This window comes from Hoplias malabaricus, chromosome 6, assembly GCF_029633855.1.
Source record: "Hoplias malabaricus isolate fHopMal1 chromosome 6, fHopMal1.hap1, whole genome shotgun sequence".
NCBI classification, from domain to species: domain Eukaryota; kingdom Metazoa; phylum Chordata; class Actinopteri; order Characiformes; family Erythrinidae; genus Hoplias; species Hoplias malabaricus.
Genome location: NC_089805.1, coordinates 42290770 through 42308128, shown reverse-complemented (window position 1 = coordinate 42308128; position 17359 = coordinate 42290770). Strand labels below are relative to the sequence as shown.

General features: G+C 43.9%; 1 protein-coding gene across 2 annotated transcripts in view; it reads right to left on the bottom strand.

Annotated features, from left to right (window-relative positions):
• Window positions 1-367: 367 nt before the first annotated feature.
• pard6gb (par-6 family cell polarity regulator gamma b) overlaps window positions 368-17359 on the bottom strand; it is a 50783-nt gene continuing 33791 nt past the window's right edge. Inside the window, exon 3 of one of the 2 annotated variants that reach the window (XM_066675240.1) lies at window positions 368-4716. In XM_066675240.1, the coding sequence (XP_066531337.1) occupies window positions 3731-4716 (986 nt within the window). In that variant the 3' untranslated portion in view covers window positions 368-3730. The remainder of the gene's footprint in view (window positions 4717-17359) is intronic. The other variant, XM_066675241.1, reaches the window with a different exon arrangement.

Genomic DNA, 17359 nt, shown 5'->3' with positions numbered 1-17359 from the left:
TGAGTGTGTGAAATTGTCCAAAGGCGTGAGAGGGTGAGAGAGTGAATGTGTGAAATTGTCCACAGGATTGTGTGTGTGTGCGTGCCTTTGATCAGACCAATCATAGCCCTGAACAGGATGAAGCAGTTACACTAACGAATGAATGAATGAATGTCATATAATAAATCACTGCTTTATAATAGAAATAAAGACGCCAGAGTTCTGAGGATTTTAAAATGAATCAGTAAGTAAACAGACATTATAAAGTTTAGAAAGTCTCAGTGTGTTAAAGTGGATCTGTGAAATATATTGAAATGGCTGGTGCTTGTCAAATCAATCGTCTGTCATACGTCATGAGGAGAACCCATTCCTGTTTTCTTAAAATCTCCTTATTTATTCAGATTTAAAACTGGTGTACAGAGAAACTGAACAGAGCAGTGGAAACAAACCGAGACAAAGTTAAAAATTCTGAACAATAAATATAAACACATTGGCTTGGCTCTGAGGAGAACCCCAGTAAAACTTGTTGGTTCCAGAGTGGACCAGCAGAGGGCGACTCTCAGACACTAATCTGTCCTGAAGCCCACAGTGAGGCCTCAGTGATTTGACTGTAGCTAGAGCTAAAACATGGGGTGAATATGGCTGATTGATGCATTTGTGCATGTACGCTGTCCGTCCTGTGGCCAGAAAATAAGGGCCTGACCTTTTGGGTGAAGGGAGGAAGGGCTATAAGGCACAAGAGAATCGAGGCTGGACAGAAACAACATGCAGGTACGAATAGCGCTCTCCAAACCAATAGTAATCCACTAAAAAGGCTTAACGGGAGGATGATGACCCACAGTGCACAGATCTGAGCAGATCTTTCTCTCTCTCTCTCGTTCACACACACACACACACACACACTTAAGGTCAACCAAACACGGATCTTGTGCTCCCAAAACACAATTTGTTCCCAGTTGTGAAACACCAACCCAAGGCCCAGTGAAGAAAGTGACCATTAAATGCTCTAAAGTGGAACTCCAGCCATATTTTTAAAATTCTACTGACTATTTTTGACGTAAACAAAGCCATTCAGAGTGTTTAAATATTGAACTGTCAATTGGAGAACAACATATAAACCAGGGGTCATGATGTCTACACCCAAGACCACCAGTGAACTCTTCTGAGGAACCCTGCTAACACCCGTCTGCAACTGAAGCTTTACAACCTTTATGTAAAACCCAAAGTATGTCCAGCATTACTTTTAGAAGCAGAGAATGTTCTGGACATCTGTAGTGACTTGAATAAAACATCTTAAATGAGTCGTGTGTCTGTGGGGGTCAGTGAGCAGCAGAAGGCTCTTCAGGGAAAGTTTAACATGGAAAAGGAACAAAATCCATATTCACACTTCAGAATTAAACGATTCAACCCATCGACACTTCAGTGATTGACAGGTATCTGGCTGAAATTTAAACTAATGCTTTTAAATAGACGTTTAATGCCCCAACCTGTGGTTAGTACTCAGTGTTTCATGAAAGCAGTCTCTGGTTCCTTTGAGGAACTCTGTAAAGAAAGCTGCAGGTTTATGATGCTCTACAATCAGACATTACAAATCAATCCACTCTGAAAGACTGTATTCACGCCGGACCCATGGAAACACACAGAGATGTAGAGCAACGGGAATCGTGTAGAGATCCTGTTTAAATAATGGGGGATACTTCACTGTAGGGCATCATTAACGAGGCTATGTGACACCTAAATAAAACTACATCAACATCTACAAAGGTTTATTCCTTCTTCAGCAGCTTTTGTAATACTGATAATCATTGGAATAAATCTGTGTAGATGTTGATGTATGTTTTGTGTCTGTTTTCATGAGAGGTTTTTAGACTTATGTAGTCTTATGGACAATAACCTACTGCAAAAGTGTGATTAACCTTGAGGGAGTGTTAGCACCAGCATGTAAAAGATAAATTAGCTTAGCATAGTCCTCAGTGAGCTAACGGCTATTAGCCGAATGCTAAGTAAGTGTCTGTGCGCAGCTGTGTGGGCCAGAGTCGCTAGGTCATTAGCAGTTAACTGACAGAATGTGTGTGTGTGTGTGTGTGTGTGTGTGTACACTGAAAACAAAGCTATTGGTTGTGTGTTGGAAAATCTCAAGCAAATCATGTGCTGCACTGCCATTTTAAAAAGTACCTGATGTAAGCCTCAAAATAAGAGGAGGAAAACGTTCTTAAGACTACATCATTGTTTTAAAGAAAAAAAAAAATCACCTTAAAAAAACTAATATATCTTTGATCCTCGGAATTACAGTGTAATCTCCTCCATGTCCTGAAACACTCAAAAACGTCCTGTGAATAACAGATTTGGTTGTGGAATGAGATAAAGCCTTGACACACATACAGCAGACATTTCTGTCATTTCAAATCAATTATAACAAACACTGAAACAGCCCGAGCCTTTGGCGAAGTCCACGTTAGACTGTACACAATAAAAAGCTTACAGAAGAACATCAGCCTTTAATTTCAATTCCCCAAGAATTCCAGTGATCACTAAGAAAGGTTCATGATAGTGGCAGATATTTCAGTTATATACTGTATTTATGAATCGTAAAAAAACAAAAAACAAAAAGGACAATGACACAGGCCTAAACCACATCGCTGGTCCAAAGAGACATTTAGAAAACATGATTAAAAGTGATCTCTAAATGGGAAACTTGATTTAAAAAAAAAGAAAAACACATTCATGTTAAATTAGTGGCTCTGCCTAAAGGAAACAAAAACATGTACCACACTATTCCCCATGCATCCCCAACAGATTAGACAGATATAAAGACATGGCCGCAACGTAAAGCACAACATTATCTTAAGGACGAGTAAAAGACGAGAATGTTAAATTAGTCTTTGTACAAAAAAAATAAAACAAAACAAAACAAAAAAAAAAAAGACAAAAAAAAAAATCTTTGTTAAGAAAGAATGAGGTTCAGCGTTGAGTCCGTCGTCCCGGGCTGTGCAGGGAGTCTCTGGGTGGTCAGATCACATGACCCGAATGTGTCTGTGTGTACGAAAGATACACTTAAAGGGAAAGTTAGGCCAAAACTAAGCTAATTTCCATCATTTTTGCCCCTCGTCCCAAATCAGCGGAGGCATGTACGGTGTCTGTAGTTTACAGCAGGAGGAGAAATGATGACTATGACTATGCTGTGTTTACATTAGACTATAGACGATTAGAGACATTCATACGAAGCCACAGTGGTGAAAGGTTCAATCCTGTAGAGTTACGTTTCTCTAACCTGTGCCATTGAGAGCGGCAGTGGAATAAACAGGCTGTTAAGTTTTAGGGGGTACGCGTGGACGCTGGAACCCGTGCAGACCCAGAGAGAACACGCCACACTCCTCACAGACAGTGGTCTGAGGAGTGAACCCAGGATGCCACGTCTAAGTGCACCCAGTTATTCACCAACACTTTACAAGAGTACAGAGAGCCCTCCTCTTTTACCCTCTAAATACATACGTTTCTTTGAGGCACAGGACGCTTTATTTTTAATAGCGACATTTAAACGTAGTGTTCACATTCATCCAGGTTTAGTTTGGTACACATCGTCAGAATCAGTCTGAGGTTATTTAACTCGGTCTGTGGCTGGTGATGATCCTGTACAATACTAACTGTGCCCTCCAGTGCAAAACTACAGAAGCCTTGGCTGACACTCCCAGACCCGGGTTTTGGCCCAACCATCGCTTTAAGAGTGAGTCTTATAAGTTGAGATTGTGTATTATAAAGTGATGACCATGCCATCCTCCTCCACTCCTCCAGGGGGCAGCGCCAGGCTGTTTCGTGGGTCCGTCCTCAGGCTGCTGAGGATTTTGTGGAGGCTGCCGTTGCTCTCTCTGGTGCTGGAGCTGTTGTAGAGCGGCTGCTGGATGTTCAGGTCTCTGTGGAGCCTGTAGCTCAGGCTGTTGTGAGCTGTGCCGTTGAGGCTGGGCTGGGAGTGGAAGGAGGCTGTGGATATGACTGAAGGTGGTCTGCTCTGGGGTCTTGTGGGGGGGCTGGGAGGGGACGGCGCGTTTGAGGAGGTCTGCTGGGTTTGGGAGACGTTTGAACGGCGCGAGGGGCGGCTGACGCTGCTCTCGATGACGATGTCGGAGTCTTCGTCGCTGTCCAGGTCGTCGTGACCGTAACCGGCGACGGTAGCGTTGGATGGGGAATGCGTGATGACCGGGAAGCTCCCTGAGCCGCTGCTGTCGGATGACTGGCCGGAGCTGCCAGAAATCCGGCTGCTCCGGACCACGTTGTTGCGCTGGTTCACCGGCTTCACCGTCACGATCAGGTTGTGGCTGTTGGCGATCATCATGTCCGTCACCTGGTCCAGGGTTTTGCCTGAAACCTCGATGCCGTTGACCTCCAGCACCTCGTCGTTGACGGCCAGGAGCCCGGTGCTCTCGGCCAGTCCTCCTGGCACCATGCGGGAGATGAAGATCCCGGGAACCTTCTCCAGGCCTTGAGGCGTGACCCGGACGCTGGTGCCATCGCGGATGTAGAAGCCCAGTGGTTTATCCGAGCCGTGGCGGTACAGTCGGACTCTGCGGTGAGACTCTGGCAGAATGTCCACGTCGATGATGGACGACACCGGACGGAAGTCCTGAGGCATGCCGATGCGAATGTGTGGCCGCTTCCTGTTCAGGTCGTTACGGAGCGTGACGACGGCCTTCTTCTTTCGGGTGAGAGTGTTGGAGCCGAAGCTGCTGTAGTCAACCTCTTCTGAAACAGAGAAAACAAAGAGATGAAACATGAGGCCACACGCTCAATAGAAAACCTAATACTACTACTTCACCAAAGTGTGCACTACATAGGGTGGAGCCCTTGTGGTGCGACGGTGTAATTGCAGCGCGAGACAGACACCAAAGCACAAGAAGGAACGCTCACAACGGCGTAGGGCTCTTGTCAACTCAGACTCATAAATCAGCCTTTATCCCCCTCCCACAGCGAGGGTGTGAAGGTGTGATGTCACAGCTCCGTGGCATTTCAAAACACGAGATTAACTAGAATTTCAATACAAACAAGTTCAGCTGAGGTTACAGTTCGCTGCTATGAGACAGAGAGAGAGAGACAGAGACACAGAGACTTAGAGAGAGAGAGGGAGAGAAAGAGACAGAGAGAGAGAGACAGAGTCACTAACCAAACTTTCCTCTGAAATGTAGGGTATTAAAAGGTAATTTGTTTCTGATTACTTTAGTAAACACTGAAGTCTTTCCACTGGATGTTGGAACATTTCTGTGTTGATCTGATGGCATTCGGCCACAAAAATATTAGTGAGGTTAGATACTGATGTTAAATGATTAGTTTTGGCTCCCAATTCAATCCCCACCGCTCAACAGTCTAAGGACGGTGGGCTTTATATCCCTCGTTAAAAGGGGGCACTGAGCACGGTGACACAGGATCATGAGCAGCTGTGGATTGACTTGTTTAATAAGAAACCTTAGTGCTATGGTTCTTTGCAGCTCACCAGGCCCTGATCTACTGTAAACCACAGTGTGTGTGTGTGTGTGTGCTTATTGTCTCCGGTCATCATCCTCCCTCAGTGAAATCCTCTCTGTCAGCGGAGGAGAGAAGCCTCGCTGTGTGAAGTGTGGGAGCGGAATGAAGTAAATGATAAACAGTTTACTGCTCTAACAACCTGCTGACGGACAGCATTCTGCTAATGATGGAGGCTCACTGGAGGAGCGCACAGGCTTTTAATGAGACTCCACACAGAGAGTAGGAGGAATACTGCAGCAGAGAGCTGTTTTAATACCACTTTTATAGAACTGCTTTCGGTTTAGTGACACTGCTAGAAATAAACATTTGCATGTTACTTACAGGGTTCAGACTGTTTGGAAAGAGCAGCTTAATGAGCGCACGTTAAACGCTGGTTAATATCTGCAATAGTATGGAGGCTTCATTTTCACGTTATAAAATAGTCACTTTTCCACTGCGTGTGCAATTTCCCTTAGGACCTGAAGCCCACCAAAGCACACACTGTGAAACAAGATCACCCCCTGCTGCATCTGACGTCAACTGCTGAGGCTTTTCCAATTGCCCCGCCCCCTCGACTGAGTCTCTCCAGTGACCTGTGTTTATGAGAGAGCACAAAGGCGGGGTTAAACTGACACAACAAGAGTGAACACACATGAGGAACAAGCTAAAACCGAGCCTCAGTGCCGGCTCATTCTCATTTAAAGGAACAGGAGCTGCAACCCGTCGTTCTGGGGTTTGATCCTTGTGGGATTTTGACCAGAGCAGGTCACAAATGCTTTTCCCAGACTGTGTTCACTTGTGGAGAAAATGTCCCCTGTAAAAAGTGGTCTCTAATTAAGAGAAGTACTCAGTATTAAGTATTTCAGTGTAGAGGAGCAGCCTTCAAGGGGCATGGGTTGATTAACTATTATTAACGCTGTATTCATTACCTTCTGATGCAGCTGCATATTTGGAAATGACTGCGATCCTGAAAGACCGGCACTACTGTAAAAGCAGCAGCCGCAGCAGCAGTTCTAACCTGCCAAATACTGCCACAGCTATTGACGGTACAGTTCCTCGAGCCCCGGCCGGCCCCAGACTGCTCAGTTTGCCAGAGCGCTTCTAAAGCAGTGCCCAGCGAGATCTTTCAGGGGAAAAGCAGTTCTGGACTTTAGCCGCCATCCTCCTCAAACACTCCTGGAAATATAAGTGAACAATGCTTGTATGCAGCCTCTGAATCTCATCAAAGTGCTGCGCTGCAGTTATTCTTAGTCTGGGGCCATGGCGGCATGCTTATTTTGATTGAGTCCAGACAGGCTTTTATTATGCACTGGAATTTCAGCCGCAAGTGCAAGTCTCTCCTGATAGGAAACACATTGGAGTCTCTCTCTCTCTGGCCTTCATTAGGAGTGTACAGCACTCGCCCAGCCTCCACCCTGAGTCTGGTGCACCTCAGCAGGACCCCGTCAAAGGGTGGAAACTCCAGGGTCTTCATTTTTAACAGATCTGATCTTACAAGAATCATAAGTGAAAATGATGTATAAAATTCCCATTCAGAACTTTAACACAAGAGAGGGAGCGAGTCATTAGTCAGCACCCCCTGACCGTCCCACAGTGTTGTTAAAGTCTCAGCCTCCGCAGTCACCCGACTCTCGGCCAGTGGAGGGGCTGGGGTCAAAGGTCACGGATCGCTGGGGTGAGAGCACAAAGCAGGGAGGACCCAGGCCCTGCATTCCAACGTGCTGAGGCTTAAATATTCAGCACAGAGCCACTGAAACACTGCAGGAATGTGGCACAGAGAGGAATGTAGTGAATATCAAACACTGTGGTCTTTGACTTAAATAGCACCCATCAGGGAAAGCAAATATCATACGTACTGTTCGTGTATGGAAACTTAGACTGAGGTCATTTACATGTATTACAGTCTTAAAGGGCACTGTAACAGAAACACCTGGCTTTGAAGAGATGATAGAGGTTAAGAAAATTAATACTGTAGAAGGGCAGTGTATAAATGTTATAAAACAAGCACATTGTTCTGATTTGGTCCGTTTTATCGCGAAGAGCCAGTGGGTCAGTGTTGTAGCCCTCTCTGAATCTGTGTTAACGGGGCTGCACTGTGGGAACCGGGGAGGGGGGGAGTGAAGACTGGCTTTTGTTGCGGCCCTCCCACCTCTCCTTAACTTTCATGGTGGAGAGAAGAAAAAAAAAAGAAAGAAAAAAAAAAAAACAGCCCCTTTTAAGTTATGCACAATTTTGACTGAGGCTAATAAAAGCAGGGAAAATCAAAAGCCCTCAACAGCCTGTCATTAGGGCTCCTAATGCAGTTTACTTCGCCATTTTCCCTGCGTTTTCCCTCAGTGTGTGATGAAAAGTTCAAAAGCAGATAGGGAATCAATTAGTCCACACCACCATCTCACTGCCTTTCCACCTCACTGTGGCCAAAGCCTTCTCTGAGGGATATTAGAGTTAATTAGTAAAGCTGGTGTGCAGTTTTAAAACCTGGCAAACTCTCAGCTGAATATCTGCCGGAAGAGTTGCAGTAAATGAGCAGAAACAGCACCGAGAACCAGACGGGTGCCAGGATTTGTTTGGACCCCAATAGCAACTGTCCCGGCAGCAAAATATCACCAGTGAATAATTCTGTGGAGCGTCTCCTCCCACCGACCTGACAAGCCAAATGTTAGACTGGCCTCGTATAACTTCACTGAGCAATATTACAGGCCTGGCAGGAGAAGAGAGATACTGCATTCCTCTATGTCTCACCATTTATTACAAACCACTGAGCATGACCGAGCTGCGGAAGGCTGGAGACAACGAAACGGGGCGAATCGACACAGGACAGGGGTGAAGATATCGGCTCTATCAACACTGCCTCTTCATATGCTACAAGAGCCAAACGATTTAGAGTCGTGATATAAACAACTCCATGATTCAGTCTAGTGACAGAACAATTCACAACAGTTAATAATAAAACACTGAAGACGGATGAAAAGAAAAATTACAGCTTCAGAATCATTGTGATGCTTCACTGATTGCAAAAGGGGGAAAAATAAATAAATAAATCAAGCCTCTGTCGTTGCGATTCCGGGTTCAGCACAACAGAAACTGCACTATGTACTTCTGGAGGCAATGACCGGTGTAATGACTCCATCAGTTGAACTGATTAGCATTGGGATATGGATGAAGAGTGACACTGTTTTTCTCATCACACTACAGTCCCCATTTTCAGCTAATTCAGCTGGACTTCAACAGAAATCCTCCCCTCCCCCAGCGTGGAGCACAGCTTGGAGCTTTTCAGCCCTGTGTGCCATCTCCTCTCCACACGCCGTCCAATTTAAAGGTGAGGTGATCAGACTGGAGCTAAATCCCAAATGCTACAACAAACGCTGCAGTGGATTGTCTTCTTAATTCTGTCCAGAAATCAGCCAGGTCTCATGATGGAAGGGCATTATGCAAAGGAACCTTTGACTAGAAATATTATTGTCTCCTAAATGTAGTTAATTTTCAAGTCCTGAACCGCTGCTATGAAGCTAAAGTAGCTAACAAGTAACGTAAGGTTATTCTCCAGCAGGTTCCACTGGGCTGAACGCCATAGTTCTGTCCATGTTTGTAGATACACAGTCAAACAGTGTCAGAAAACACAGAATCAAATCTATAACTACCTCTGTTTTTCCCAGTTTTTAAAAGAAATGTCCCAGAATCACAGCATAATTAAAAAGCTATGGTGTGGAAAATAGAGACTGGGAGTGGTCTGATGTGAAATGCTCCGTTCTAGATTGTTCAAAGTGGTGAAACTATGGATGGTTATGAGTAATCTGCCTGATGCATGAGACATTGTTTTATGATAGAATTGTGCAATACGTTTGAATGTTTTTGTGTAAGTTGTTATTGTAATTAAAAACTCAAACAGTCTTGTGTTTATTTGTTATTTAATGGTACCTTCTGTAGTATTAAAAATACCAGCAACAAAACCTAACCTAAAAATGATGTATTAATACGCTACTCTCACAATCACCAACATTGAAACCTCCATCTTTAAAATCGTCTAAACCAAAACTCACACGCACTTTTGGTAGTTTCCTCTACAACAAACCACACGTCAAACCTGAAGGAATTCTGCCCTGAATAATCTCAGAGAGGTTTGATTTTATCTGACAGTGTGAGACACTGTTCTCTGAAGGACAGAACTATTCTGAGACAGAATCGAGATTTCCACACTGCACTCTTCTCTTCTCATAGACCACTGTAGAAAAGGGAAATGTGTAATGGCTTTAATAGCAGTTTGAGACCTAAGGGACCACAGAAGTTGCTGACAGCTGAAGTGAGCAAAGGGAGAGTGGTGTTACGTCATGTCCCACCCGTGCTTCTCACGGACAAATAAAGGGAAAAAAATCCCACTAATGAAAACAAACAGAGTGGCTTGACCTCTGACCCCGTCCATTTAAATGTGACTGCTCTCAAGATGATGGAGTGACGTCTTCTTACTCGTCTCTCTCTGAAGCCTGGAGTAAAGCAAGAAGAGTGAGACCCTCTCGGTTATAAAGTTAGTGCACACTCAGCACCACACACACACACTTTCCCTCTTTAACTTGCCTTAGCAGCAGAAATCTCTCACACATCTGGGATAAGTTAAGAGTGGCAGTAGAGGGCGGAGAATCCAGTGCTGGATTAGCCTCCCTTTCCATCTCCTTTCTACTTTACACTTCACTTTCTGGCCATGGGTCAACGTATCTGTGTGCGTGTGTGTGTGTGTGTGTGGCGGCGGCAAGGCTTTGAACATCCCTCCACAGGGACAGCAGGGAAGTCCATAAAGCCTGTAGAGTCTGGAAATAAAAGCTAACAGGTAACCCATAAGCCAGGTCCCAAATGGAGCCCTAAGCCCTGAAGTTCTCAAAGTCTCCACGTCACCAACACGCAGACCTACAGGGCAAAAGACGATGAGGGTGCTTGGTTCAGAGCTTTGCATTTGGGACAGACCTGCGTGATCTGTTTATGAATGAGCTCATCTGGAAATCTGCAGCGGCTCAGCTCAGACTGCGAGCAGAACACGTCTCAGTGACAGGTTCTGTTAATAAACACTGTCATTCATATTCACACAGTAATACCCAACCCTCTTGCTCTGACCGCAGTAAACACAACCATGCATTCTGACGGGTCTGAAACTATAAAGGAGATTTGGGTAATATGGCTCTTATAAGGACTGACTGGAGGCCACTTTTCCATCGTATTGTATGTACGCTACTCTACTTTTTTACTTTCCCATTACGTAAACCCCGTCTCTGGAACCAAGCACTTGTACTGCCTCATAGACCCAAGTGAGCCAATCAGGGACAAAACGTGATGTGTAAACTTTGCAGGGCGCTGACTGGTCAGAGAGACTTGTCAATCTCAATGAAATGCAGACGTCCAGCACCAACTCTCCAGCGGCAGCAGAGATCAAATTTGTTTTTATCGTAAAATGATGCCGTGGTCTTTTGAAGAGGTTCAAACGCTCCTTGGATCAGTGGCCGACGAAAGAATCCAGCGAGAGCTGGACGCTGCGACAAGGAAGGAACACACTCTACTGATCTGTCTGAACTGATGACGGAGCTGTCCCAAACAACAACAACAACAACCGTATCTGTTAGAGCCAGTGTTCGACATCACTGGCTACATTTCAAATGTAGGTGGATGACCAGTTGTGAACTGCTGGACCATGATGGCACCATGAGAATGAAAAGGAAAAAAATGTACTATTATAAATCTTAGATAAGAGTTTACTGCTAAAACCATTACAAAAGGACAAAAGATTACAGTCTTCTTAGTGTAATGGTCAAGGTGAAACTAGTCTATCAAATCAATTAAAGTGGATTAGATTAAATGGCATGTGTAAAGATCAACAGACAGAGAGTGAGAGAGCGAGAGAGAGAGAAATATAAAGGGCAGTGATGCAGATACAGTAGCATGCTGGGAGCCATGACCAGTGCCACCTGTCACTCTGACTTTCTGCCAGCAACAAAACCACAACAAAACCCACTGAACAACTTCTTCATGGTATCACAGTCCTCTGTTCACACTGCGACCATCGTCAGTGTTGTTTCCTTTCTACAAATCAACTCTCACTAAAATGCACTGAGCACATTTTTTAAAATTCTAATTTCATTTGTTTAATGTTCTTTAGTTTTTTTCATGGTTTGTTTCTTTATGCTTTAAAACTATTTTAGCTTACACTGTGACTTTTGGTTGAGCTTTAACTGCCCAAAATTGCATTTAAATATGATTTAAATCACCCGGAGGAAACCCACGCAGACACAGGGAGAACACACCACACTCCTCACAGACAGTCACCCGGAGGAAACCCACACAGACACAGGGAGAACACACCACAGTCCTCAGACAGTCACCCGGAGGAAGCCCACACAGACACAGGGAGAACACATCACAGTCCTCAGACAGTCACCCGGAGGAAACCCACACAGACACAGGGAGAACACACCACACTCCTCACAGACAGTCACCCGGAGGAAACCCACACAGACACAGGGAGAACACACCACACTCCTCACAGACAGTCACCTGGAGCGGGACTCCTGCTGCACCACCATGCCAACCCCCAATCAATTAAGACAGTTAAAAAATAAATAAATAAATATATGAGCAATTCAGCACAATAATGATAAATTTTACTGCCCAGCACTACTTAGAACTTACCGAACACTTCATATATTACTGATGAATAGAGGTGAAAAAGGTGCCCTAATCTCCTCTCTGCCCACAGTCTGACCTCCCACAAGCGGCTCAGTGATCTGATCCAGACCTGCTGTCTAATCTCCCTGCGTCAAGGGAGACGCCAAACAGCACAGGTCCGGGGGTGAGGGAGGGATTAAAGCGTTAATGAGGTGATCAATCTGTCCCTAAAAAGGTGTTTGTGGAAGCAACAGAACCTGATAAAACTGAGCTTTCTCTTCTAATTAGCTTAACAGCACTCAACAAGCTTTATTCCACCAGTCCACACTCTCAGAACTAAGTCCACGTAAGTCAGATTTCAAAACCACAGATTTAAACCTAGGGCTGCAGTGTAGGGTGGATTATGACTGACACTTAGGAGACAAAACTACATGGTTTCATCCTTCAGAAAGCACAAAAAGCACTTACCCTTCCCTTAAAACCGCAGCAAGAACTGCTTTCACTGCAACTTCCCCCTCTTCCTAACGACTCAGACATGGATTACACTGTGGTTCGAGGATAGGAAACTAGTCTTGTACATAAATAATGAGAAATTACAGGTTTGCGGTGAATCAGACTTCTCGGGGTGAATCACCAGCCTCTCGGAGAGAGTTTCAGCAAAAGGATTAAGATGCGTGATACGTTTGGGAAAACTAAACTTGCGCTTTATTTAAAACATCAATCCTGTTTAGAAGCTGAGGCCGAAAGCAACAGCGCACAACTCTGCGACATGTTCCTAAGCTTCACTGGCGTGGATACGTGATTCTAGGAGAACGTCTCCATCTCATTGGCTTTAAAGTAACAATACTTCCACAAAGAAAAGCTAGTTTAATCAAGGATGTTTAGACTTGTAGCTCGCTTCCCTTGATCCTGTCAAAACAGGACAACGTTACTTTGCTATATTTTAGTCCAGGTTGTGTGTGTTTACTTGGCGGTAGATTTACCAACTGGAAACACAATGAAAGGTGATAAAAAGCGTTCACACTTGCTCTAATAAACAGAGCAATCACACCAGGGTTTGTTTCAAACAAGAGCAAGTATAAATACACCCTAAGAGTTCCGAATGAAACAGATTGGCTGTCCTGTACTGTTCCTCCTTCTCAAAGCAGGCTGGGGTGAAACACTCCTTATCACTTCAGAGTGAATGGGTTTGCCTAAAGAGCTGAAGCCTCAGAGCGGCTCATTTTTGCAGCTTAGCTTGTTTTCTTCGAGATAAACTTTAATAAGAAAAACTGTCCTTTAAGAATCAATAAAAATGGCTCTGTGGGGAACCATATGTTTATATTGTTTTGCTTTTAACAAAGCACAAAGTAGACTAATGTGTGAGTGTGTGTCGCCCTGTGAAGGACTGGCGCCCCCTCCAGGGGGTGATCCCGCCTTGCGCCCAGTGATTCCAGACCCTGAATTGTAAAAGCGGTTACAGACAATGAATGAATGAATGAATGTAGTAGACGTAGTAAATGACCACCACATAAGACAGGTTTGTTACAGTGGCCTCAGTGAGAATGCCTCTGATTAGAAAAGACAAAATCATGTAAAAACGTGTGGTGACCACACGAGGCACTCATGCCCCATCTCCTCTCCGCTCTTTAACAACAACTGTGTGCTAGTGCTGCTTGGGAAAGTACCCTGTGGGCTTCAGCAAGTCCAGACTGGCTCTCCACACCTGGACTACACATACACAAAGACACACACACACACCTCTTTACAGAATCACACAGCCTGACTATGTGGTGACATATATGTGTTAAGGTTCCTTTCTTCTGACTCTCTACCGCTACTGTTTACCACAATCTCTCTCTCTCTCTCTCTCTCTCTCTCTCTCTCTCTCTCACACACACACACACACACACACATTCACATTTGTGGTATCCAGACTGATCTCTAAATGTAATCACGTCATATATTTAGACTAACAGTGTTACGAGACCTGCTCAAGCACTCTTCTACACTCTGGTACAGTGGGGTGTTCCTACCCAAGCAGGGAATCAAACCCTAGTCTTCCATGTGGAGGACAGCAGGGTAATCGTCATGGTAATGCTCTACTCACCACTGTTGACATGTTAATTTTAAGGTAATTATATATTTATATATTATTGGTTACGAAAGTACTATGTATTATCTCAGCTCTACTGTGAATGAGAGAAATAAATAAATAAAAAGATCAAACTCCAAGATAACCTCCGGATTTCAAGATAGACTCCACACCTCTGGTTCTGAATGGAAGAGACTGACTGGTGAAAAGCTGAAGTTTGGTTGAGTCTCGTCTGTCAGCGTCTGTTGTTTGTGAGCCTTCAAACTGCTTTGGGTTCGACTCCCTTCTCCTGAACTTGTGAACTCTGGAGCTCTGCTGATTGGCAGGTGGCCACATGCCTGTGGAGAAAGGCCTGTCTCTGCTCCCTCTCTGTCTCCATGCCATTTGGGCTAAAAGCATACAGTTGACATATTTAAAGGCAGAAAATAAACCCAGGTAAATCTGCTTCGCCCGCTTTCAACAGGAGTGGACCTGGTCATCTCTCACATTTTTATTAATACTTTAAAGAAATCATGTCTTTGGGCATGTTCATTAGTGCCGGGGGGGGGGCTTTTAGGTGTGGGAACATTCTTATATTTTTAACTAACGATGCACCAGAGTTTACATTTTCAGCTATTATTAACTTCTTAAAATCCTGTTGTTATTACATTCATTTTAATTTCTATTCACTCCTCATATAATAAAGTACAGAGGCTGAAATCTGTAAGATTTAGGTTGTAGAAAGACCTAGAAATATTTGGACATATTGAAAGTCCTAAAATGTAAGAGGATAAAGGGATAATGAAGTACTGTGATTCCACACGAACTGACCAAATTACCCAAAAAACTCAGGGGAATAAGTGCAGAAGCTGCAAACCCTTTGCCGACAGCTAACTTAAAATGGCCCCTGTCCATAGTCTCTGGCACTCAGCTGAACCATAAAGACAAAGAAAGATGTGGGTATTCTGTTCTCTGTCGAGCTTTCAGTGACTGGGCATGAATGGTGATGACAGAAGCTTTTAAACTAGCATCTCTCTCTCTCTCCGTCTCTCATTGTCAGCAGATCTGGCTCAGCCAATCCCAAACTCAAACCCCTGCAAGTGGCAGCTCAACCATCTCCCTGACGCCAATAGGACTCTGGTGAAATTAGGTGAATCCAGAGTATTTGTCAAGCTCCATCACAGTGAGGGGCATCTTGTTTTTTTTATTTTTTTAAAAAAGCTCCCTGACCTATATCCACCCGCCATTCAAGAGCAGTCTTTCACTCAGGGCAATTGTTCTTGGAAACGGTTTTCTATAACTAGCCCCTCCCTGAATAGCCTATTTGCCAAGACTTTAAATACAACTTGCACAAAAAAAGAAAAACTAACATAGGCTAAGCAAACAGTTATTTGAACCATGTGGTGTCTATACACATATGGACATAGTTAACAGATACAATATAATGTGACCAAGTATTCATGTGAACAGTATGAGTTTATGTTTTAAAGGCTAAGCACCAGCGATATGAAAGTGTCAAACAAATAAATACAGTGGAGTTTGAGTTCCTAACTTGTGTTTATTGATAGTCAGAAAACATGTTATTTCTTACTAATTGAAGGAATAAGGTTTAAAAGACCATTGGTCCCCCCCCCCCCAACGGTGTTGGGAAACTCTAATAGGCGTCTTGCCTGTGACGTAGATGGTGGACAACAACTCTAGAAGCTGCACTTAATTTAATGCAAAATGACGAAAAGGTGTGTTGTTTTTGGCTGCAATCATTCAATGTACAGTGGGACATCTGTGCACAAATGGCCCAAAGATACCAAAATATCCAGAAAATGGACTAAATTTGTCAACTTTAAACGGGCACTTTGGAAAGGACCATCCGCTCACTCCGTTATCTGTAGCTCATTTCACTGGCGCTTTTCCAACAATATGGACATGTAAGGACACCAACGAAAGGTGTTCAAGAGCCTCTGTAACATGGAGGTAAACAGGGTAAGGACACTCACTTCGCCTGTTTTAGTTGGTGTTAGTTAACGTTAGCTTGACTCGCTAAACTCGGTGGCTCAGATTATACTCGGCTACGTAGCTGCATTACGGAGGTTTATAGTGTCGGATGAATTCGAGTTCGACTTCGATCACATTTACAAGAATAACGGTACCTCTACATTTGAGTTTAGCTTATTGCTAGGCTATTGTCATGAATAATGTTGGTTATTTAGCTAGATACTGTCATAACAGTCAGTCATAACGGTGTTTTACCGCGGCGTTGTTCAGCTGTTGTCCAGCAGTGACGTCACGGTTGCGTTCAAGAATTTCCGTAGCGAGCTCGGGTTTTTTCCGTCAATTTAATAAAGTTGTCAGTTTTAAAGCAAATTAAGCTGCTATTTTCATTTTAATTCATACTTATATCTGTCAGTAACTACAATAATGTCGAATATTCATGGAGGTCCATTAAGTGGTGCTTAGCCTTTAAAAATCTAAAAGTAAACTAGTGTATTTAAATACGAATTAACTCCTATTTAACATTATACATTCTCAAATATAAGAACCACGATGTGTCGGAATTCTATACTGTATTTGAAGACTCTAACAAAAAAGATTTTGTTAAAGTTGACCTTTTGTTAAAGATTAAGTCTTAAAAAGGAACCACGGAAAGACACCTGCAGTCATCTAAAGGCTATACCACACATTAAATATTCAAATAAAGTAAGTGGATGGAAATTCCAATCCCTAGTAAACCATTGTGTTTTCTTTTTCTGCATTTAATCCCCAAGAGGAAATTGACCAAACAAATGTATTTCATGTCTGAACAACAGTTTAATCCCTGTAGACAGTTTCTACTAATTAGTCTCTCTCTCTCTCTCTCTCTCTCTCTCTCTCTCTCTCTCTCTCTCTCTCTCTCTCTCTCTCTCTCTCTCTCTCTCTCTCTCTCTCTCTCTCTCTCTCTCTCTCTCTCTCTCTCTCTCTCTCTCTCTCTCTCTCTCTCTCTCTCTCTCTCTCTCTCTCTCTCTCTCCTCTCTCTCCTCTCTCTCTCTCTCTCTCTCTCTCTCTCTCCACAAGGCACAAGGTGTGCAAGCACTCAAGCAGCACAAATGACTGCACACAACAAGCTGTGTCACAGTCAAAGAATGAATGGATCTGAGGTGCCAGGAGAAATCTCTTTATGCCTCTCGTGTTACTCTCAATCTAAAACCTCAGCGG